At 44.8% G+C, this 23,934-nt stretch overlaps 1 protein-coding gene across 4 annotated transcripts; it reads right to left on the bottom strand.

Annotated features, from left to right (window-relative positions):
* LAYN (layilin) lies at positions 1 to 22,975 on the bottom strand. Of its 4 annotated transcripts, none has more exons than XM_008527247.2 (7): positions 22,501 to 22,975; positions 19,076 to 19,373; positions 13,307 to 13,464; positions 9,037 to 9,069; positions 5,351 to 5,434; positions 3,067 to 3,169; positions 1 to 901 (listed from the first exon to the last, which is right to left on the bottom strand). In XM_008527247.2, exons 1-7 carry the CDS (start codon positions 22,583 to 22,585, stop codon positions 538 to 540), a joined length of 1,125 nt encoding a protein of 374 aa, XP_008525469.2. In that variant the 5' UTR covers positions 22,586 to 22,975; the 3' UTR covers positions 1 to 537. The 4 variants fall into 4 exon arrangements, with proteins under 4 accessions (XP_008525469.2, XP_070479179.1, XP_070479180.1 ...); XM_070623078.1 differs by having other exon boundaries at positions 1 to 897; positions 3,063 to 3,169; positions 22,501 to 22,764; XM_070623079.1 differs by lacking the exon at positions 22,501 to 22,975 and adding an exon at positions 21,857 to 22,280 and having other exon boundaries at positions 1 to 897; positions 3,063 to 3,169.
* Positions 22,976 to 23,934: the final 959 nt, after the last annotated feature.

The following is a 23,934-nucleotide window of genomic DNA, read 5'->3' as shown; positions in this document are numbered from 1 at the left end:
TTCTGCTTCCTGCTTTTTATTTGATTTGACTCTTTAAAAAAAACAGAGAGAAGAATTGCTGATATGCAGGCCACCCCGATGCTAGCGTACGTGGGCTTTGAAAAGCTTCTATAATTTCTGTCTCTTTGTGATTATGTGTGTTGATGTATAGAGCAAGAAAAACAGAACCGAGAGATGGGTTTCCCAAGTCCCACAGCCACAACCTTATCCCTGACCATGAAAGCATTGTCCCTTGAAAGTCAGATATAACCAATCAATTGACATTTATTTTCCACTATGTGCCAGACCCTGGGCAAGGGGCTTTCTCATAAGGCTGAGCTGGGTGAGAGGCTAGGATAAGGGATATAACCAAAACTTGGGGATCCAACAGGAGCTGATGGGGATCCAACAGGAGCTCTTGGGGGTCACATGCTCACTCCCCGGCACTAGATCTGAGCATTCTCATAGACCTTCTGAGTGTTTTCCTTATAGAAAATAGGAGAATTTTGCTTCTCTTTTCTTTCCCATTCTTGTCAGTTCAAGTGTTTTTCGCACATCTTAGTAACCATATATTTCATTTTCCACCCATCCAGACTCCTTGCTCCTGCCCGTTCGGTCCGGGGAGAACTCATAAATGTCATTGGTCACGAAGCCACTCTCCATGCTTGCCAGAGTAACGAATCCGCTTTCGGATGGGTTCACAGCCATGTTGTCATAGTCACAAGACATCTCCTCGGGAGTGGCTTCTCCGGAACGCACTCGGAATGAAATGTTCTTCAGGTCTGGCCGGGTCTCTGCTAAATCAGCTTCACTTTGTTTTCGGATGATGTTATAAACCTCTAGGTCCGGGCTGTGCCCTGGGTGCGGAGAGGGCCAAATTGTTTGCTGCTCCTTTGTGCTGGGGCCTGGCTGCTCCCGCTTCCTAGGAGGAAAGGAGACCAGGGCTGAGTACTTTAGACAAAGTGATTGAGAACATCCCTGTGCCTCCTGCTCAGGCAGGAGGAGGTCATCCTGGGCCACCTCTCTGCGGCACTTCTCCCCCAAGCTTACAGGTCAGGGCTTCGAGGTGGGGTGGGTGAGAGGACAAAACAGGAAGGTGTTGTTACGTTCAAAGTGATTGTTTATCTGTTATTCACTGCTGCCAGAGCATAGAACAGAGGTGGTTATCCTGGGATCCCCAGAGCCCCCAGGCGGTCTTAGGATAGGACTGGGTGGGGAAAAATAACACATTTCTAAAAACTCATCTGTAGGTGAAATTTAGCCTGTCTTTCAAATCTGAATGTAGGCGATAAACCAGAGTAGAATTAGTAATGTCTTTGACTTGATCACCAACAAAAACAGTAGATATGATTTTTTATATGACATCACAATTACTATAGATGCCTTAAAATATTTTACACTCATCTCTACTACAAAATTATGATAATTATTCCCACTACTGAATAAAAAAGCATGAATAAAGAAGTGCATGTGTTACGGTATCACATATTCATTTTTTTTAATTTTAAATTTTTATTTTCTTTGAGGAGGATTAGCCCTGAGCTAACATCTGCCACCAATCCTCCTCTTTTTGCTGAGGAAGACTGGCCCTGAGCTAACATCCGTGCCCATCTTCCTCTACTCTGTAGGTGGGATGCCTGCCACAGCATGGCTTGATAAACAGTGCGTAGGTCTGCACCTGGGATCCGAACCGGTGACCCCTGGGCTGATGAAGCAGAACATTCGAACTTAACTGCTGTGTCACTGGGCTGACCCTCACATATTCAGTTTTGGAAATATTTTGCTAAACTATTTATCAGTATAAATGCTTCCCTTGCAATCCAATGTATTTTATTTTATGCATTTAAAAATACTGTTCCGGAAAGGGGTCCATAGGCTTCACCAGACTGCTACAGGGGTCTGTGGCACAAAAAAAGGTCAAAAAACCCTGAGATAGACTCCAGCCTCAGAGTCACAGTTCCCAAATCCTAGTGAGGTGCTAAATAGATAGAGAAAGGAAAAGAAATCAAGTACCAACTGCAGAGTAAGCAGTTGGAAAATATATTTGTAATTTTTTGAACTGAATTCTATTTTTAGATTAAAAGGAGTTAACTAATAACAGTGATCATGGTAAGAGCTAACATTTTGAGTGCTTACTATATGCCCACTCTGCATGTATTAACCGCTTTAATTCTTCTAATAATCCTATAAGGAAGTTATTATTAAATGAAGTATGTTGGACATTGGACTCTTACTAATTCATCTTAAATTGGCATTCAAAGTGAGTCAAATCTTACATTGGACCTTAGTTTTCCTGTTGTAAAAGCTTTTTCTATGTAAACCATGATGATGGGGAATAAAAAGTTAGCTGAGAAGAGCTCTGGGTACTTCAAAAATGGTGGCATGTGGTCCACAAACAGGTACTCTAGGTGACTTAGTGTAGCTATTTTGTAGCAGTCTACAATTATCTATTCAATTAGAAGAAAAGCCAATTAAAAGTATATGAGGGTCAATCCCGGTGGCTGATGGTTAAATTCAGTGTGTAGCCCAGGTTCAGTTTCCAGGCATGGACTTGCATTGCTATGTTAGTGGCCATGCTGTGCTGGTGGCCCACATACCAAAAAATAGAGGAAGATCAGCTCAGATGCTAGCTCAGGGCAAATCTTCCTTAGCAAAAAAAAAAAAAAAGATTTGAATTATTTCATTTTGAAATTAAGTGAGTTAGTTTCAGATGTTTGCCAGAATGCTTTGGGACATTTTCCATATGGCTCACTAGTCATTCCTTCACTCACCCAACAAAAATTTTTGGAGTGAGAGCTTTGATTCACGAAAGAACTTTGCCGAGTGATGAGTGGATACACAGGAGGTGAATAACACAGCTTCACCCCTCAAGTCATTTAAAATATTCCACATAAAAAATGAAAGAATATAAAATTAGTTAACCACAACTAAGCACCAGTGCTTAGTACTTCTGAATGCCCTAGCCCATCAGAGAATTTACTCTGAACTCTGCAATGGTGATTCTCTTGGAGCTGCCTAGCTTTTAATGAAATAAACAGGGTTTGTGTCAGAAGATACAAAGGTTTACATGACAAAGGTTTTACTTGCCTCCTTCGACAGATCCAAACCCAGCATACAACTGTGGTGACCACAAGGAGGAGGAGAAGAGGAATGCTGGGGATTAGGATGTAGGCAAGATTCAAGTCAGCTTCTGAAAAGAAAAACGCACATTATCAGCACTAGTGATGTTTTTACATCCTTCAAAACAGGCTAAAAAAGCATAATCAGCACAGAGTATTCCAGAGAGCACATTCCTGGGAGGAAATAGATGTGCAGTTACCCAGTTAGCAAAGTCCTCTAGTTTCAATAAAGGAACATTTCCCACCTGTCCTATTATCTGAGGTAATAGAGAAAAGAAGTTTAAATTTTGGGGTCTCTTGCAAAATGTCAGAAGGGCACTTTTGTTCATTAAAATTTTTTTTTTCAGAGGAGAGAGATTCTCTCTTTTCTTGTTCTTCCTCGCCTTCAGTGAAGAAGGGGCTGCTGGGGCAGTGTTGATGTTTTTGACTCTAAGGACAAAAATAGTAGTTCCCAAGGTGGGGTGAGGGAGAGGGAGGGAAAAGAGGCAAGCCAGAAGCCTCGGGGTTATTACCAGGAAAGAGAAGGTCACATGAAGCATGTGGCTCAGACTGTAGCGCCCTCCCAACATTTCTAAGACGAACTGGATCCAACTGGGCCCACGAGCACGAGTGTGGAAGGTGCTTCGAGGTCTGCTTTCCTGACCTCTTCTGTCCTTTGAGTCTTAGAACCAGAGAATTTTCCCTCAAGGGGCTTTGGGAGGAATGAAGGATTGGAGACTGACTCCCTTCCTACTTCCCCTGGTGCAAGATCCCCAGCCTTCCAGGGACTGTTGATGTGTTTTTCCGTCAGGCTGCAAACCTGACAACCACCAAACAAAACCCCAAGCCAAAACCCCCAAAACAAACCAACCAAAAACCCCCAAACCAAACCCACTTTAAATACCACCATAATAACAATAAGAAATAAAAATGCCACTCACTTCTGCATAGCACTGTGTACTTTTTCCAAAGCATTTTCACACACTGTATCTGTTGTATAATAAAGAAATTGACTGGCATTTATCCCTGGTTCCTGGGAAGGAGGCTCTAACTCCTTGGGATTTCTCAGGTAATATTTCGTGAGCCTCTCAGACCACATCAGTTTATGCTGACAGAGATGTCTCAGGATGGGGGCTGGTGGGGAGGTAAGGGGGCCTAGAGACTGAATTCAGTTACACGGCCAATGATCAAATCAATCATGTCTACATAGTGACACCTCAATAAAATCTCTGCACACCAAAGCTCAGTGGAGCTTTCTGGTTGGTGAACACATTGATGTGCCAGGAGGATGATAAGGCATCGTGATTCCACAGAGAGAGGACACAGAAGCTCCCATTTGGGACCCTCCTAGACCTCACCCTACGTGTTTCTTCCTTTGGTTGGTCCTGATTTGTATCCTTTATAATAAAATGTAGTCATAAGTATAGTGTTTTCCTGAGTTCTGTGAGCTGTACCAGGAAATTATTAAACCTGAGGGGCTCGTGGGCAGTGCCTTGGTTTGTAGCCAGTTGATCAAAAGTTCAGACGGCCTGGGGACCCTGAACTTGTGGCTGATGTCAGAATTGAGGGCAGTCTTGTTGGAGACCGAGCCCTTAACCTGTGGGGTCTGCATTAACTTGGGGTGGCTAGTGTCAGAACTGAATTGTAGTATTGTAATATCCTATTTCATTTTACGGACACAGCAATGCTCTCAGATAGGTAAGAAAAATATTATTAGTGCCATTTTGCAAATGACTAAATTGAAGAACAGAGAAACTAAGTGGTTTTCACAGTGACAAAAACAGATCTCACTCTTGAAACTCAGGGTGAGAGTTGAGGTTGAAAGTCCATTAGCACTCCAATTTATCACCGCATTTTCTCTTATCTTTTATGATTTAACTTTTAAAATGTTTTTGTCCATTTCCTCTATTTGTTTCACAAATGAATATAAATCATGGATATTATGCATCATGGTCTGGGCCTCTCTCTACTTCCATTCTCAGTCCCCCACCCCCTCCCGCCACCACTTCTGGGTGCTTCCCAAGGCTCTGTCTTCACACAGATTTTTCACGTCCTCTCTAGTTTAATCTCCCCAATTATCTTAGGATAGCTCCATTTGTATATTTCACTAATGAAATCTAGCATTTAATGCAATTTTTGCAAAGTCACTAATGCCCTGTTTAGTTCCATTTTTAAATAGCTGAGGGAAAGAACAAAGTGGGAATGTAACCATGGGTAATTTGAGATCAAGAAAGTCCCATTAGCTATTTTTCCCAGGACAGTTCTGTACACACCTTTGCTTTCTTTAAATGTTTCTTTGGCATCTCCCTTCTCTGTGTCTTCTGGAAGTACGGGTGTGGCTGGCTCTGTTCCTTGACCTGGAGAGAGAACATGGACTTGAGAACCTGGAGAAAGACATCAAAATCCAGATATTCTCTGAGGTCCTACCAGGTTCAAGGTGAGATGCCAAAAAGCAGTGGCAATTTGACCAGTGCCTTCATAAACAGAAAAGTAAAGGGTTGAATTTGCTGGCCTAGGGGTTTAGCTGTCTTCGTCTTTCTGACGAGACTCTTGTTGCCAAGAACATGCATAGTCACGAGTTGCTTAACGATGGGGATACGTTCAGAGAAATGTGTTGGTAGGCAATATTGCCATTGTGCGAACATCACAGAGTGTACTTACACAAACCTAGACGGTATAACCTACTCCACACCTAGGCTACATAGTATAGCCTATTGCTCCTGGGCTAAAACCCGTACAGCATGTTACTCTACTGAAAACCCTAGGCAATTGTAATACAATGGTAAGTATTTGTCTATCTAAACATATCTACACATAGAAAATGTACAGTAAAAATATGGTATAAAAGATAAAAAAGAGTACACCTGTATAGGGCACTTATCATGAATGGAGCTCGCAGGAATGAAAGATGCTCTGGGTGAGGCAGTGAGTGAGTGGTGAATGAATATGAAGACCAAGCACGTTACCGTGCACTACTGAAGACTTTACAAACACTGCACACCTGGGCTACACTAAATTTATAAAGGTTTTTTTCTTTCTTCAATAAGAAATTAACCTTAGTTTAATGCAAACTTTTTACCTTATAAACTTTTTAAATTTTTAAAACTTTTTGACTCTTTTGTAATAACAGCTTAAAACACAAACATTGTACAGCTGTACAAAAAATATTTTGTTCCTTTATATTCTTATTCTATAAGCTTTTTTTATTTAAATTTTTTTTTTTTTTTACTTTTTAAACTTTTTCGTTAAAAAGAAAGACATAAACGCACACATTAGCCTAGGTCTACAGAGTCAGGATCACGAATATCATTGTCTTCCACCTCCACGTCTTGTCCCACTGGAAGGTCCTCAGGGACAATAACACACATGGAGCAGCTATCTCCCATAATAACAATGTCCTCTTCTGGATTACGTCCTGAAGGACCTGCCTGAGGCTCTTCTTGAGGAGGTGTCACTCTTTTCAGAAGAATGACTATGGTGGTTTGCTTGGTTTGTTTCTTTTTTTCATCATAAATTTGCTTGTAAGCAGATAATGCACCATGAACATTCCTTTCTAGTAACGAAAACCTTTCAGTGTTGGAATCCATGTTTTCAAACTTTTTCAGGAGCTTGTTGAGCTCTGCAAAAGCTTCTGCTAAACCCTTCACTGCAAATTTTCTTGAGGGTTCTTCCCCTTTTTCTTCTCCTGAAGTTTCCTCTTGTCTTGCCTCTTCTTCAGCTATGCGTTCCTGTTCCAGTTCCAACAATTCCTGGTTAGTCAATACCTCAGGAACCAGCTCTACTTGCTCCCTAATGTCATCCTCATCCACACCCACGTTAAAGTTGTTCACCATCTCAACCACAGCCTTGTTAATTTTCGCAACCTCCTCATCCTTGGCAAATCCTCTGAAGTCATGGACAAGCCTCTTGAGTGAGTGTCTTCTTCGAGATGCCATTCATATACTCCTTGGTGATATCACCCCAAGCCCAAGCAAGGTCCTTGATGCAGTCATAGATGTTGTAATCCTTCCAGAATTGCATCGGTGTCTTCTCAGTGTCTTCCTCAGTTGCAGCAAGAGCCTGGGCAAAGGTGCTTCTCAGGTAATAGGCCTTAAAAGCTGCTATAACTCCTTGATGCACTGGCTAGATCAAAGAGGTGGTGTTTGGAGGAAGAAACACTGATTTGATACTGGGATGAAGATCACCAGCAAAAGAAGGATGTCTGGGAACATTATCAACAGTAAGTAAAATCTTGAAAGGCATGTTATTCTCCAAACAGTACTTTTCCATTTTGTTGACAGAGCAATTCAGGAGGGCATCTTGGAAGAGGAGCTGGGTCATCCATGACTTCTTATTACTCCCGTAGTACACTGGCGGTGTGTGCTTACTGATATGCTTGAAGGTCCTGGGGTTCTCACTGTGCCAGATCACAGAGGGTTTCAATTTGAAGCCTGCAACATTCCTCCCAAGCAAGACTGTTATCCTGTCCTTAAAAGTCTTGAAACCTGGCATTGACTTGTCTTTTTTATGGATGAAAGTCCTTTCAGGCATATCAGAATAGGGAGATTTTATCCATATTGGATGTTTGTTCTGGCAAGTAATTTTCCTCCACAATCAGCTTACCTAGAGTTTCCAAAAATTCTTCAGCTGCCTTCACATCAGCACTTGCAGACTCACCACTCACTTTCACATTATATATTGAATGATGATTCTTGAGTCACTTAAACCATCCAGAACTAGCAATAAATTCAACATTGTAGTCAAGTCCAGCCTTTCCTTTCAATGTTGCAAACTTTTTTGCTTTGGCTGTGACTGTCATGGTGCTGAGAGGGATATGCTTCTGTGTCTGGTCTTCAATCCGGGTCATTTGAAGTTTCTCTATGTCTGATACAAGACCTGCTCACATTTTTGTTCGTCTTGTTGCCTTCAATGAAGGGGATCCTTTAACAGCTTCCATCACTTTGTTTTTTTCTTCAAGATCGTAGCTATGGTGGAATGCGACATGCCTGACTGGTGAGCAATAACCATCACTGATTTTCCACCTTTGTAGTCTTTAATCAATTTTAATTTTGTTTCTAGGTCGATCATTTGTCGTGGTCCCTTACTGGTAACATAAGCAGTGGATTTTGTATGCTTAGGGGCCATGATGAACAAAACAACACAAGATTAAATCCTACACAAGGGAAAATGATATAATCAAGAGACGTGGTAAACACAAGGTGTATGAGGCTGCTGACAGCATAACACAGCATATTGTTTTGCAGTAAACTTTTTTTTATAAGTAGAAAGAGTATACTCTAAAATAATTGATAAAAAGCATAGTAAATACAAAACAGTAACATAGTCATTTATTAACATCATCAAGTATTATGTACTGTACATTATTATATGTGCTGTACTTTTATAGGACTGGCTATGCAGTAGATTCGTTTACACTAGCATCACCACAAACATGTGAGTGTGCATTTCCTATGACGTCCTGACGTCACTAGGCTATAGAAATTTTTCAGCTTCATTATAATCTTATGGGTCCACTGCTGTATATGCGGTCTGTTGTTGACAGAAATGTTGTTATGTGGTCCATAACTGTACTGAAACAACCAGCAGGTGGCTGGCATCAAGGCACATGAAACACTGAGGGAAAGGGCCAATGACTCACTTCTAGGACCATGAATTATCAGTTTGGTTCACTTCTTGTCCCATTAGATTGAATTATTCCTTTCATATTGTCAATAATGATAAGTAAAATCCCAAACTGAATTTGCAACTGTTGCTTTTCAGCTTTGAGAGAAATGGGAACACCAGAGAGTGAGATTAATGAACTGCTTGTCATGGTTGGCTATGGCATAGACCTGCCCAGATGGTCTGGACCGGTGGTCTTTCTGTTGTTCAATGTGGTCTAAAGAACATATGAATCAAACCTATGAAGAAGGGTTGTGAAACAGCCCAAATTAACTGAGATCCCAAATGACAGACTTACCTCTACTTCTTGTAGAAGGAGCTGTTGGTTTCTCTGTAGCAGAAAGAGACAAAAACAAAAATAATAACTAAATTTACATGCCACTTGGATGAAATTGGCCAGAGCAAGGCATCCATTCTTTTGCTCATTCAGTCATCCAATAGACTTTATTTTGTGTTACTAGATGCCAGGAACTGGATTAGTAAATTAAAAGAATCACTTCTGCACAAAGATTAGCCTTCCCCCAGCTTTACTTGGGCACTTCTTCCTTTTTTAAAAAGCATTTGAAAACTTTTAAATATGAGAATTTCCAACTACACACAAAATTAGAAAGACTGGTAAAATGAACCTCAATGTACCATCACTCAGATTCAACTCTTACCCACATATGGCTAATCTAGTTTCAACAATAATCCCTACACCTCCCCAACCACACTCAGGCCTGGATTACTTTAAAGCAATCCAAGACACTTTAACAATTCCTATTGGGGATGTTTTAGAAAGCAACACACACTGAGCTCTAAGCAGTGGAAGTGGTTGGGGGGCTAAGTAGACCACTGGCCAGCCCCAAGTCAGAGACTGGTGATCTAGAACCCTGAGACGTTTAAAATAGTTCACAGGAAAGTCAGGCTGCATAGACAAGTATATCAAATGTTTTTGCTTTAGGCTGGGAGTGCATCATTGTGTTGGCCTTGTATTGGCCTTGAATCTCTTATGCTAATCAGATGCTCTGGGATTCATAGGGATGGGGTCCTTAAAGGCAAGGTTTTAGAATTTACGGTCCTAAGGCCAGGATGTCAAGGCTCTTCTGACGTTTCATTCAGAAAGGAAACTTTTAACCACCTTCCCATAACTGTGTGTGTGTGTATAGGTGATGAAAATCCATTTAGTTATTTAAAAAACACACTTACATAGTGCTTGCCATATGATAAAAACGTCATTATGTTCGAAGTGTTTTACAGAAACAAACCTGATTTATCCTGATAGCAGCCTTATGAGGTAGGTGCTGTTATTATTCTGATTTTGTACACAAGGAAACCAGGTACAGAGATATTAAACAATTTGTCCAAATCTCACAGCTAATAAGTAGCTGAAATGGGATTTGAACCAAACAAATTCAAATGAAAATTAAAATGGTAAGGAGACAAATTCTCTGCTAAGTAGTGGAGATATAACAGCAAATGAGAAATAGTCTCAGCCCTCTAAGGCTCTTATACTCTATGGGATGGGCATAAAATATGGAAATGCAGGACAATATTAATAATTATTAATTCTGTGATATTACATTATAATACATAGCATATTTGATAATATTACACAATCTATTCTTTTTCTTGTTCCTTCACGGTGCAATCCACTGTGCAGAACTGCAGTAAACATGGCACGTTAGTGCAGCATTTCCATCAACCCCTGCAAGGCATCTGCAATGCGTTACCTCAGATGATGACTTTGATTTTCACTGAAGACGCCTATGCCTTTAGCATACCCCAGAAGTAACCAAGTGTTCAGATCTGACTAGCATGCCACCTACTCTACATGCTTATGTTGTTAAATCTAGTTTTAGATGTTATTCAACCAGTCCCTTAGCACTCAGGCGTAATGGATGGTGTGTCATCTTGTTGGAACTCTGGGTGACTTTCCCTAGCCCATCAAGTGTGAGGATTAATTGGTCAAACACGTATGTTTTCAGACCTCCTGCCAACCATGTAGTGAAGGGGACAAACCTATAAATAGGCTGTTAAGGTATTGTGTATGTGAGGTGCTCTGATCCTCACAGGAGGAACACCTAACTTAGTTTTAAGGGGCTCTGGAAGGTTTCCCAGAAGAAATTTTTTTTAATTTCTTATTTTGAAATATTTTCAGATTTATGAAAATTTGCAAGAATAGAATTCTCATATATCCTTCACCCAAATGTTACCATTTTACCATATATCATTTATTTACTTATTCTCTCTCTACGTATATCTCTATATATTTGTATCTGTATTTTTATCTATATCTGTATGTATACACATATATGTATAGAGAACACATACAGATACATACATAACTTTTTTCCTGAGAGTAAGTTGCAGACATGGTTACCCTTTACTCTTAAGTACTTCATTGTGTATTTAAAAAGGTTTGGGGGAGGCATTCTCTTACATAACCACAGTACAATGATCAAAACCAAAAAATCAACATTGATATCCTATTATCTAATCTGAAGACCTTATTCAAGTTCTGCCAATTGTCCTAATCATGCTCTTTATAGAAAACCGTCATCATCATCGTCATCCTCATCTGCATCATCATCATTGTCCAGGATCCAATCCACGATCACCTGTTGCACTTAGTTGTCATGAGAGAAGGTGAGTTTAACCTGAGCTTGAAAGGTAAGAATGAGTTGACTGGGAAAGGGGAAAGGTGTTCCAAGCACAAGAAACAGCAATTGAGAGCTCATGGGGAATTTCATAGAGTGCAAAGGGGAAAGGGATGAGGGGAGGAGTGGGAGTGGTGAGAACTGAGGCTGGAGAGAGGCATGGGTCTGGTCATGCCGATCCTTGTATAGCATGCTAAGGTGTGTAAACTTATCCTGAGGATGGATGACCACATAAAGGCAATGTGTTAGTTTTTCTCCATGTGCCCACCTCCCTCTGCCCAATCTATTCTCTGTTCTTCTCTGTGTCCTCGGAGGCTGACCTCTATGGACTGGTCATTCGGGCTCCCTTGTCCTTTGGCTTCTGACTGGACTTAACCAATGGGTGGCAGAGGCAGGAGATCAGAGGATAGGACGAGAGGTCCCGGTATTTATTCCCCAGGCCCCTCTGTGGTTTGACAGTAGCTGCATTTTACGTTATAGCTCCTGTTGGGTGGCTCCTCTTCCATGACTCCAAGATATCTCTGGCTTCTACTAAAACCATTCTCTCCCCTCACTCCTTTAGGCCTAGGAATGGTAAGAGCTTCCCATTGTAGCTAGTCCCTGGGCACTTCACTATCTCTTGCTCTTTGCCCACACATCTGCAAATATCCTTTTATTATACTCTCCTAATTAAACCATTACATCTTTTTCCATCTTTCTCCTGCCAGGACTCAGTCTAATACAAGTAATAGCAAAAGTAATAAAGAATATGATTTTTAAAAACCTAACTAGGTTCAAAGTCCAAAACTAAATGGATATGAAAACAACTGTCAAAATCTCACATTTCAAAAAATGTTTAAAAAGTACAAAATTTTAAATCATGGAGCTAATAGTATGGAATTAAGAAAAGTGGTAGGAAGCCAGTTTGTAACAAGTGTCTTGCCTTTATTGCTCCAAAAAGGCGACCTGCCAAGCCAGCCTGGGTCTTTGCAACCTCCCTGCCTAAGACAACTCTGTATGGCGGGGAGGGCCAGGTTTCTGGAGAGAAGAATTCATCTGAGGGGGGACGAGAGAGAAAAAACACCTTTTAGCAGCGAAAGCATAGTCCAATTCAAACCATTTTAAAATGACAGGGTTAATGAGTCCCCAAGTAGATATAACTAACAGGTCATTCTACTCCTGTCAGGAAAGGATGCACAACTGGGGCCAAGCAGTCGGCCTCAGGGAGGTGAGCAACTTCAGGGACAGATCAAAATCACTTCAAGTTTAGATCTGAGTCAGTTACAATGGAGGAATTGGGGAAACTCAAGCAGAGTGAGACTAAAGGCTTGTAGCCAAGTCAAAACCCTTAACAGATCTAGAAGCAAATGCCAGTTGAATTTGCAAGGCATATATAGAGGGTGGCCTGGGGAGTCGGAGCCTGCTCATCAAAGTGTCTGCTATCTGCCCAGAGCCAGCAAAATTGGTGTGTTTCATCATCTACCTCCTCTGGTCATTATTTTGTTTCCTTAAAGCCCCAGAAAATAATCTCACATGGCTGTTGGACTTGCAGGAACAATGGCCAGCTTCCTTTCATATTTCTTCTTTATTCCAAGCTCCTACAGCCAACCTCACATGTGGAAACAATAAGAGTTTGTTGTTGTCCATTCAGAAGGCTTTTTGTTTCCTGAAGTTCGCATAACCCTTGCTTTATCATACATAAATTAGACCCTTTCTTTTCTTCATCCCTTCTCTCAGCCTCTGATACCCCTCTCCTCTGCTAGAAGTACTCTTCAATAAGGAAGTGTCACTATATTTCCCTTTACAAAAATTCCCAACGTTTAACGCTGCTGGCATTTGTAACAAGCTTTCTTAGAGACGGCATCACAAATTCTTGGGACTAGCGGCTGCTTATGTAATAAGAGAGGAGATTGAGAATTCAGCCCCATAACTTGGGAGAGCATTCATTACCATTGGAATATTTGCAAATGAAATTGTTCTTCATGTTGCATCGGTCATCATTCCACTGGAACATGTAGAGGCCCCCAATGCCGGTGGGTGCTGATGGCTGATGGTACATGACCACGCAGACCTCGCTGCCGCAGGAAGGCTCATCCACGTACCAGTTCCTGTATAGGAAAGAGGTCAACAGTGAGGGCAACTAGAGAAAGCTACACCAGGACTTCAAAGCCTTTGTTTTTCCATCAAGTTCACTGAGCCATGAACTTAAGATTCTGCTTCAGAACACAATAGAAAGAGAGGGAGGAATTGCACTACTGCCAATACCACACGCCTTCTAATATGGACATCACAATCAATCATCTGACATGTGCCACAACCTCTTTGCAGGGAGGAATATATTACCAAACGATGTCTGCAAAGTAATTATGAGAAAAAGCAGCTAGCAGGGCGAGTCTGTACAATCTTATTTCTTTCTTGATTTTCGCTAACTGGGTTTTGTTTCTCTTTTTTTTTTTAGAAATCGGATGCTCTGAGAAAAGGCATGACATCTCATCCAGAGCTCACCCTGTCTCCATCTCCCCATGCTTTTCAATGGCCCTGACTGCCTTCCTAGCCCTGGGAGGTAGATGGAAAATTCAAGCACCTGAGCAAGACTTTCCAAAATGTAGATGCTGTCAAAGCAGGTGAGGGGCTGGGGACAAGAGCAAGAGGCCCACATGATCTTTTTCAGTTGTTTCCACTTATCAGGCTGATGAGCCCCTCCGTCAGCCTCCACTGCCAGATTTCTTGTCTCTGTCTCCCTGGCTCCTGGATGGGGTGCATTAGCAGCCTCAGCTCCACGATCCAGTGGTACTTGGAATTAAATGGTGCTGCCACCCAGTTGGATATGTGGGTGCCAGGTTGAGGCTCTGGATTCCATAGAGAATCTACATGCAGCGAGCACTCGCCCCGTATGGTGACTCAGGGCTGGGCTTTGTCATCTGTCTGGTTACCTATTTGAGCTGTTTCCTTCCGGTACTCAGATCTTGCCCTGATGCTCACATTATTTAGCTGAGCCCTGCTGCTCTAATTAGCTCTTGTCAGAGCCCATCCTTAGGAGACAGCTAAGAGGTCTCCTTGTAGCTCCTCAATATGGCTCTGCTTGAGTGCTATGTTGTCATCCATCAGAGGGAGGATCCTTTGCTGCACCCACTGAGTTGAATGCGCCTGGACAAGAGCTGAGCTTGCAACACTGCTTGTACACTATGCCTGGACAGCTGGGGACCCTGACTGGGGCTGGGCTCTGCACCTCATTAGTTACCTTCAGTCCATTTTCCAGCCCCATTGGTGGACCTCCTACTCTGACTTGCCTTGTTCTCACCACTGGCCTTGTGGTTTCATGTTATTTCACTTCACAGATGATAGAATGGATGGAATATTATGCCTGGCATCTAGTTTCTGGACTTGAGCCAGATTTCAGGCTCAGAACTCACTGATAGAAGGAGAGGTCAGGTTCCCAGGAGGAAGGACCCTGCAACACCATAGCGCATACACATGGTAATAATTTCCCCTGTTCTTTCAAAGAGACCTATGGCCATTTAGTTAAGTAACCATACACTGGGAAAGAGGACTCCAGATATTACAAGGACACTGTTGGACACAGGGTGCAAGTTACAATGATATCCAAAGACTTGAAGTGTCATCGGGGTTACCCATTCAAGTGGGAGCATATTGAGGCTAGATATTAAATGGAGTTCTGGCCCAGGACCAGCTCACAGTGGGACCCAACCAGTGGTCATTCCCCAATCCCCAAATATATGAATTGAAAGCCTATGGAGTAAGATCTATAATAGTGAAGAAGGTCAAGTGGAAACCTCTGAAACTGCAGTCTTCCCCACCCTCTCCAAGATAGCAAGTAAAAAACACTGTCTTATCCAGGGGAAGATGATAGAAAGTAGTGCCAACTTTAAACACCTAGAGAATGCAAGGGTGGTATTTCCTATTATTTCTGTACTTAATTCACTAGTCTGACTTCTGCAAAAACCAGGCAGATCCTGAAGGATGATACTGGAACAGTAAAACTCAACCAAGTAAAAGCCTCAGTTGCAGCTGCTATGCCATATGTGGCACCTTTGCTAGAGCAGTTAACATGTCCTGAGGTACCTAGTATGCAGATCTGGTGAACACATTTTTTTCCATCTGTATCAGAAAGAGAATCTGAAACAGTTTGCATTCATTTGGAATGGACAACAGTATACATTTATGATCTTGCCTTAAAATTGTATTCATTTTCTTACTCTCTGTCATAAGGTGGTGTGAAGAGACCTGGACTGCCTAGATATCTTGCAGAAAATCACACTGGTTCATTATATTGCTGACGTCATGCTAATTGAACCAGATGAGCAAGAAGTGGCTAGCACGTTGGAGGCCTTAGTGAGACTCATGTGCTCCAACAGTTGGAGAGAAACCCTATGAAGATTCAGGGGCCTGTCACTTCATGAATATGTGTAGGTGTCTAGTGATCTAGGGAATGCCTGAGCATCCCTTTCAAATTAAAGGACATTTTGCAATGATTTGAAGAAGGAAGCACAGCACCTAGTAGGCCTCCTTGGGTTCTACAGGTAGCATATTTCACACTCTGGGAATACTGCTCTGGCCCATAAACCAGCTGACATGAAAGACAGCCAGCTTTGAGTGGGGTCCAGAGCAGAAAGGACTCTGAAGCAAGTCTAGGCAGTGGGGCAAGCAGACTCGCCCCTTAGGTCATATTATCCAGCAGACCCTATTATTAGAGGTATCAGTAGTGGGAAAAACAATGCTATATAGAACTTGTGACAAGCCCCAATGAGAGAATCACAATACAGACCCTCAAGATTCTATAGCAAGGCCATGTAATTTGTAGCTGAGAAATAATCATCTTTTGCAAAACAACTCCTGGCTTGCTATTAGGCAAGGAGCACCAAGAGACCATGCAATCCAACTTGCCCATCATGAATGAAGTACGTCAGGCACACCCTGTCATAGATTGGGCAGCCTAGAATCAATCCATTATAATACGGAAGAGATATATACAGGACAAAAGGGCAGAGGATGAGTAGGTAGAGCAGACTGCCATGACATCTACCACTGTCATACCAGAGCCTTTTGCTCAGCTGACACCTATGACTGCATAAGGGAATTCCTTATGACTAGCTGACAGAGGCAGCCTGAGCTTGGTTTGTGGAGAGGTCAGCCAAGTATGGGAGTACAACTCCAAATGGACAACAGCTGCACTGCAGCACCACTCAGAGGTGGCTTTGAAAGGTCAAGTGGTAAGGGGACGTCCTCCCAATGGCCAGAGCTTAACTGGTGTACCTAGTTAACCACTTTGGGAAGAGAAGTTATAGGAAGTTAGAATATACAAGGACTCAGGGGTAAGGCAAAGATCTTGGCCAGCTGATCAGGAAGAAAAAAGTCTTTCCAAGAGGAGAAAGAGTGGCAGATTGGGGACAAGGCACTCTTGGACAGAGTCACGTGAATAGACATTTGGGAGTAGGCATAAAGTACGAGACTCTGTCACCTGTCAAGGCCCACCAGAAAGCATCTAGCACAGAAGAGGCCCTAAAGGGAGAGAAAACGACTCAGCCAGTTGATGTCAGCCAGCCTGTTATCAGCAGCCCCAGTGCTGGCACAATAGATACGTACCATGGTGGCAGGGATGGAGGCTACGCATGGGCTCGACAGTATCGGGTCACATTCACCAAGGCTGATCTAGCTACTGCCAAACCTCCAACCTGCCAGCAACAGAGAACGACACTAAGTCCCTGAAAGAGCACCAACCCTGGGAGACCAGCCTGGCACTTGGTGTCAAGTTGGCTACACTGGACTCCTTCCATCCTGAAAGGGGCAATGATTCATTCCGACAGGAATAGACACACAATCTGGGTATGGGTTTGCCTTTCCTGCCTCAGGACCTTAGTGAGCACCACTATCTGAAGGCTTATACAGTATTTGATCTACTAGCAAAAGATCCCATATAATATCTCATCAGACCAAGGGATCTACTTTATAGCAAAGGAGGTATGGAAGAAGGCACCTGGCCATGAGATTTGCTAGTCATATCACGTATTGCACCATCCTGACGCTGCCAGCCTGACAGAGTGATGGAAGAGCTTGTTAAAAACACAGCTGAAGCATTAGTTTAGAGGCTGCTTTGTGAGGACAGGGCATCATCCTCCAAGATGCAGTGTACACTTTGAATCAACGAACTTTATACCATCCTGTGTCCCCAAGAGTAAGAATATATGTGTCTGGGAGCCAAATGGTGGAAACAGGAGTAGCCCCGCTTACCATCATTGGTAGTAACCCACTTGGGGAATTTGTGCTTCTTGTCTCTGCAACGCTGGTCCTTGTGAATTTAGAGGTCCTGGTACTCAAAGGGGGAACACTTTCCCCAGAAGACACTGCAAGAGTCTTATTGAACTATGAGCTATGGCTGCCACTTGGGCACTCTGGGATGCCTGTGTCCAGGGACCAGCAGGCAAGAAGAGGAGTCATTATCTTGGCAGGAGGCAACTGACCCTAACCATGAGGAGGAGGCAGGTCTGCTGTTATGCATTATGGGCAGGGAGAAATATGTTTGGCACACAGATTATCTCCTTGGGTGCCTGTTGGTACTTACGTATCCAATTTTGATGGTAAATGGAAATGTGCCATCGCTCCAGCCTGAGAAGTGCAAAGTGACTAGGGCCTCACACTCCTCAGGGATGAGGGTCTGGGTCCTGCCACAAGGCTCCCCGAGCAGATGGTAAGGGAACTGGAGAGTAGAGGAGGGAAGTCAATAAGTATCAGTTGTGGCCCCGGGACCAGCTGCAGTGGTGGGGAGCGTAGTTCATCTTATTAACCTTCCTCTAAAAATTTCTGCTGTGAAAATCCTGGAGAAGGTACTGCTGGAACTTAGATGAATATGTGGATCTAACTATCATAATGGTGGACTTTGATAGATGCTGACATGCTGTCTTAAATGTAATGGGTAAAAAAGATATATTTTAATCTTCATTCTTTTGATTGATAATAAGTTTAAACTCTTTTTCCCTATGATTGTTTACCAGTTAGATTTTCTATTTTATGAACTGTCTGCTCAGGTCTTCTGCCTTTTTGTCTTTTGGGGTTTTACTGACTTATATAAACTCTTTATCATAAAAAGATACTATTTGTTAAACTTATTACAACAATTTTCCATGTTATGTCTGCCTTATAATTTCATATTTTTTGACGTTTGTCCAGATCACTGGATTTCTTAGGGGGGTACGATGGCAATGCCATGGTGCCAGGGTGGGGTGTAAAATGAGTGAGTCCTGATGCTTTGGTTCAGCAGGGTCCCACAAACTGCAGCTTTCCTTAAGTCCTCTCTTGGCCAGTCCATAGAATTATATCTTGGCTCTGATTTCTTGCCCATCCTCATGATTCCTTGTGGTCTGGAGACCTATCTTGAGTCTTAGCCACACAGACCTTCAATGTCTCACTGGGGTTCTAGTCCAAAAAGCCAGACAGCCAGAACCACTGACTTGAAGCATCACTTGCCATTGAAACAATGCTTCTGGGCCACACCCTCCTGAACAGAGCTCTTTGGCCATGAGTTGGGCCCAGACCAAGGCTGACTCACCACCTTCACCACACTGCTCTGGTCAGTGCTGTTCCGGTTCTGCTAGCCCCTCAGGACTCTCCTGGCTAGGCCTTCTGACCTAGCACCCGGATCCAGCCTGCCTCTTTTCCGAGTGACGTCAAGTGAGTTAGCCACTGTGGGTTCCACACACTTACCTGAATGTGGATGTGCTGCCATCCGTCCAAGCATAAAGGTCCTGGCAGACTGTGCTATTGCTTTGTTTCTCCTCGCGCCTCCTGAGCCCAATCCAGAAATCGCCATCAGACGCCAGGAGGTTTTCAATGAACTTTTCTATCAGTCTCTGTTCATCTTCAGACTCGATGCTGACCAACTGGCCCCCATCCCTCCGGCAGGCTGCTCTGGCTTCCTCAAAGTTCAGTCTTCGAGAAGCATCATGGAAGTAAATGACTTTATAACAAGGCCTCTGTGTCCCTCCCCGGCAGACCAGCTGCCCTAGAGAAAAAAGAAGCCAATCTATTTCAGTGTCCCCCAAAGAATACCAGGGCAGGCATGCTGGGAGGCATCTGAACAAGGTGCTCCCTGAGCAGGAACCCTGATGACTCCGCAGTGGACTGTTACAAAGTCGGTCAGGGTTCTCTGAGCAAATTAATACCCCTTCCAGCATGGAGACGCTGTGATTTTAACCATATCGTGCTGGGACTCCACGTTTTGTTTGTTCCGTTACAGATTCTCGTAAAGCAGACATTTCTGACTATCCTTTAAAAGAGAGATGGATGAAGATTTAAGGTTTCACTTAAAGGCACAAGAACATTTATGCCTTCAGGGAGTCTCAGGGGATAGCATGGCTTAAATGAGTTATCTCTGCTGTTTCCTTCAGGGGAGAGAGGCATTCTGAAGTTGGGCTGGGCTCCTCAACCCTGGAACCCTCTGCCTGTGTAGCAGGCCCGAGAATTCACCCAGTCTATGGGATAAACAGAAGCTAAAAGCACCAGATCTTTGGGGTTTTCTGCTACTGATCTTGCCTGAAGACAACAATTATCTCATTGAATTCTCATAGTAATCCCCTGATGTAGATATTGTTTATGCCCCATTTTACAAATGAGAAAACTGAGGCTCAGAGAAATTCAGTAATTTGGCTAAGGTCATACAGCTATCGGTAGCATTGCCTGAGTCAGAACCCAGATCTAATTACACAGTCATGCTGGTAACCACTGAACGATATTGCCCCCTCCTCACTCCACCGCAGGCTTGGAGCCCATGTAATGTGTCTCGTCTGACTGACTGAAAACCATCTCAGACAAGTGGCTGGGATTCTAATGAGGAGCAAATAACGAATCATTTACCAGTACACACCCCACTAGCTTGGGTCCGACTGCCTGTAGTCTTGCTGTACCCAAAACATTAGCCTCATCACTCCTTTATTCATTAGTTTTTTCTTTTCTTTTTTTTTGAGGAAGATTGGCCCTGAGCTAACATCTATGCCTATCCTCTTCTATTTTATATGTGAGACACCTGCCACAGCATGGCTTGATAAGCGGTGCACAGGTCTGCATCCAGGATCTCAACTGGAGAACCCCAGGCTGCCAAAGCGGAGCGTGAGAACTTAACCACTATGCCGCGGGGCCAGCCCACCATTACTCCTTTATTCAGTCAACATGTATTGAGGGTTCCCTCTCTGCCTGGTGCTGTGCTAGGTGCTGGGAATACAGAAACAAATGCCAGTTCCTAGCCCGCGGGAGCACCCAGTATAGGTTTCTGGATCCAGATGTAGAAAGCGAAAATCAAATTTCAACAAGGGCAATCCCTTGCAATGGAGAGCTAAATTGTGGGCTGTGGGTGTGAACTGCTGCCACACAGCAAGGGACAAAGGATTTTGGTTTGGAAGCCTCATCTCAGTCCTCATGGAATGTTCTTATTTTCCTAACTTGTTTTGCAGCTGTTCAGGGAGCCGGATCGCATTCATTATTCCCAATACTGTCCAGAATACAGGGCAAAAGGCCACAGACGGCTAACTGCATTTTCAGTGCTAAATGGGAACAAAGCACATACAGATAAACCAGAAAGCTCATGTGAATTCTTGTTTTCCGTTTCTTTTTTCATCACTTTTGTAAAAGAATTCTCCATAAGCAACAAGTTCTAAGAGTTTTGCATCTTCTCTCTTCCTCTGTCATTCTTCTGCTACTGCTAAATAGAGAAACTCTAACAGGACTGGTCCATCAGCAAATTAGGAGGCCTCGAAAGAGAGACATTCTCACTAAAGAGGTGTTCCAGAGAGACTGGGGACCACTGGCCAGAGAGGTTGTGGCTGGGATGCTGCCTAAGCAAAATCCTGGGCAAGCCCAGCTTCTGTGTGTCCTTAAAATGGCTCCAAATGAGGCAGCAGAGGAAAAACAAATGAGCTCCAGGAACCCCCAACCTGGTCACCTCCAGGAACCCCCAACCTCGCCACCAGAAAAAAAAGCTGGAGTTAAATTTACTGGCAGTCCCCACTTTTCCACCGTTGGATTATCCAGAGAAAACATCACACCTTCAACGAGTTTCCTGTATAGCCCAGCCTGGTCACACACCCCAAGTCAGCGGGTGAGTGCCAGAGAGAGCCAGACTGGAAGGTGGCCCGAGGGCGCATCTGGTTCCCCAGCCTTCAGGAAGTGTCTCTCTTCTCATTTGCAGGAAAGGGAAGGGAGGGCGGGACTTCTGTTCCCCACTACCGAGGACAGATCCCATACAGCCCTAACCCAAACAGCTTAACTCAGTTAACTTCTCCTTTGGCCGCCCGGCACCCCACCCCATCCTGAAACCAACTTCAGATCCTTCAAACAGCTTCGCAAGCACGGATAGGAGTGGAGGTTTTCATTCTCCATCCCTCTTGCCAATCTGTCGCCTGCGAAGGGGACCCGGGAAAGGGGCACGGACATTCTCTCCCCTCCCCCGACATGCAGAACAAATGGAAGAGGCAAGAAGCCAGAGCACTGTACCTCCTGTGACATCCGAGTCCGAGGTTGCAGTGACACGACGGGAGGAAGGAAGCAGAGAGTCATTCCCCAGTCAGGCGGGGCGTGTGCCGCGCTAACTAGGCTTCTTTCCGATCTCTAAGCGCTCTTATTCCAGCCATCCTCCCCCCAGAAGAGCCCAGGAGTAACAGGCTGGGTTCCCACGGCGCAGTCGATACAGAACCCCTACAGTACCCGCCGTCTCCGAGGATAGGCGAACCTTCCGGTGGGCAGGACAAGGGAGTGGGTGAGCCCGCCCTGCGTGGGGGTCCCGGGGGCTATTGCACCACATACAAGGGCCGAGGGGGCGCCTACTGGCGCAGATTTGCTCACTGCCCCACTTCCCCCCGGATTCCTGTAACCCTGGGAGGGGAACGGGCTTCGAGCGTTCCAGGATACGCAGGGAACCGGCGCTGGTCTCAGCCGCGGGACGATTGCTCCCCTGGAAGCAGGGGGCGCCGGAGGGCTGAGTCCATTAGTGAGGTGGGGGCGCCTTCCCCCACCCAATCCGCAGAGAGCCAGAGAAGAGGCACGGCGGCCCTGAAGACGGTCAGCAGAAGCTGGGGTGCAGTGGGTGCAGCGTCCGAGTCCCCCCAGGAAGCAGCCCCCGCCCCGGCACGCGCACTCACCGCTTAGCAGGCGCCCCGTCGCTCCCCCGGGCCCCGCCAGCAGCACCGCCAGCAGCATGGCCTGCAGCGCCGCCCCTGGCTGCATGGCCCGGCTCGGGTGCGCCCTCGGACACCCGGGTGCTACGGCGGTGGAGCGGGCGGCCCGGCGGCGGCGTGCACGACAACTGCAACCGCGGCAGCAGCATCTCCCGAGGACCGACGGACCTGGCACCCGGAGGAGGCGGGGAGGGCGCGGAGCCAGCCAGTCGCCCCTCCGCCCCCTGGGACGTCACTGCGGGGAGGGCTGCCCCGCCGGTTGGCCCGCTTCCGATGGCCTCCTCCCGCGCGCTCGGCGCCAGACACCAGTCCCGCTCGAAGGGGAGCGAGCAGAGGAGCGGAGCCAGCTCCCTGCCCCATTCCGAGCTTCCCAGAGAGATCTTGCATTTGCCTAGGGCTCAGGGCCGAGGAAAAGTCCGGTTTGGCTTCTCTGAAATCTGATGAAGAGAGCACTGTGGCTAAAAACAGGACCGCATCTCACCCCTCCCCTCGGGGGAATAGCCAAATTTATCCAGCGTCCCTAGGCTCTGCAGTGCGGGCCGACGGGAGAGGCAAGACCTGAGACCTACCCGGGCCTCGGTTGGTTGAGTCCAGGCGCTCAGGGCTTCCTTCACCTGAGAAAGAAATGGAGGATGCAGAGAACAGATGCTCAAGTAGGCAGTGTGCCCACTGGCCAGGCAAGTGATGGGACAGCTGGATAGTGTTCGGAGGAGGCTAAGTTGGAGTTCTGGCTGAGAGGACAGTAGCTCTACCCGAAGCCAAAGGGTGTCCCTGAACTCAGCAAGGAAATAATGCTGCCTTTTGCAGGGCACATGTTGGGAGGCAAGGGTGATTGTTCAGCCTTGGACTGGCGGCAGAGGGAGATCCCACAGGAAAGAATGACCCCATTTCCTCTGGAAGTTTTCTGCACCAACCCAGCCCTCAATGTGTGCTGCTGCTTCTAAACTCCCACAATAGTTGTCTTTTACGTTTGCTTCTTAGAGTAAACAAAATATTTTCAAATATATTCAAATAATAAACTGAGCCTCCTGTTCAAAAACTAAGGTACTAAGTGGCAGACGGTGGGTCTGATTTTTCTTGCCTTTTCTTCCATTCCGTGCTCTTGTGAAGCACAGCGGAAGCCCCATCTGAGCCACTGACTTCTGGGTTTTGGTCTCAGCTTGAGCCACTGCAACTCCAGACAAACAGCCCTGAATACAGTCTGTGGGGATCTGTTTCAATGTGAGCTGATAATATGGGGAAGCTCAGCTACTGCTGCGTCCACAGGATGAGGACTGACCTTTATGGCAAGTTCATTTACAGCCCTTAATGTCCGAATGAGAATATCTCATGTGCAACATACATTCTTTCTAGAAATTCCTGATTATTAAAACAATCAAAGAGTGAGCTGCTATGGTG

The sequence above is a fragment of the Equus przewalskii genome, chromosome 6 (genome assembly GCF_037783145.1).
Source record: "Equus przewalskii isolate Varuska chromosome 6, EquPr2, whole genome shotgun sequence".
Classification (NCBI taxonomy): domain Eukaryota; kingdom Metazoa; phylum Chordata; class Mammalia; order Perissodactyla; family Equidae; genus Equus; species Equus przewalskii.
This window is presented reverse-complemented; position numbering and strand designations above follow the sequence as displayed.

Coding starts and splice junctions, on each gene's coding strand:
- LAYN (XM_008527247.2), bottom strand. CDS start 22,585: ATGCAGCCAGGGGCGGCGCTGCAGGCCATGCTGCTGGCGGTGCTGCTG. Junction 19,374..22,500: donor GACGGGGCGCCTGCTAAGCG/GTGAGTGCGCGT, acceptor TTTTTTCTCTAG/GGCAGCTGGTCTGCCGGGGA. Junction 9,070..13,306: donor CATTTGCAAATATTCCAATG/GTAATGAATGCT, acceptor TTTCTGCTACAG/AGAAACCAACAGCTCCTTCT.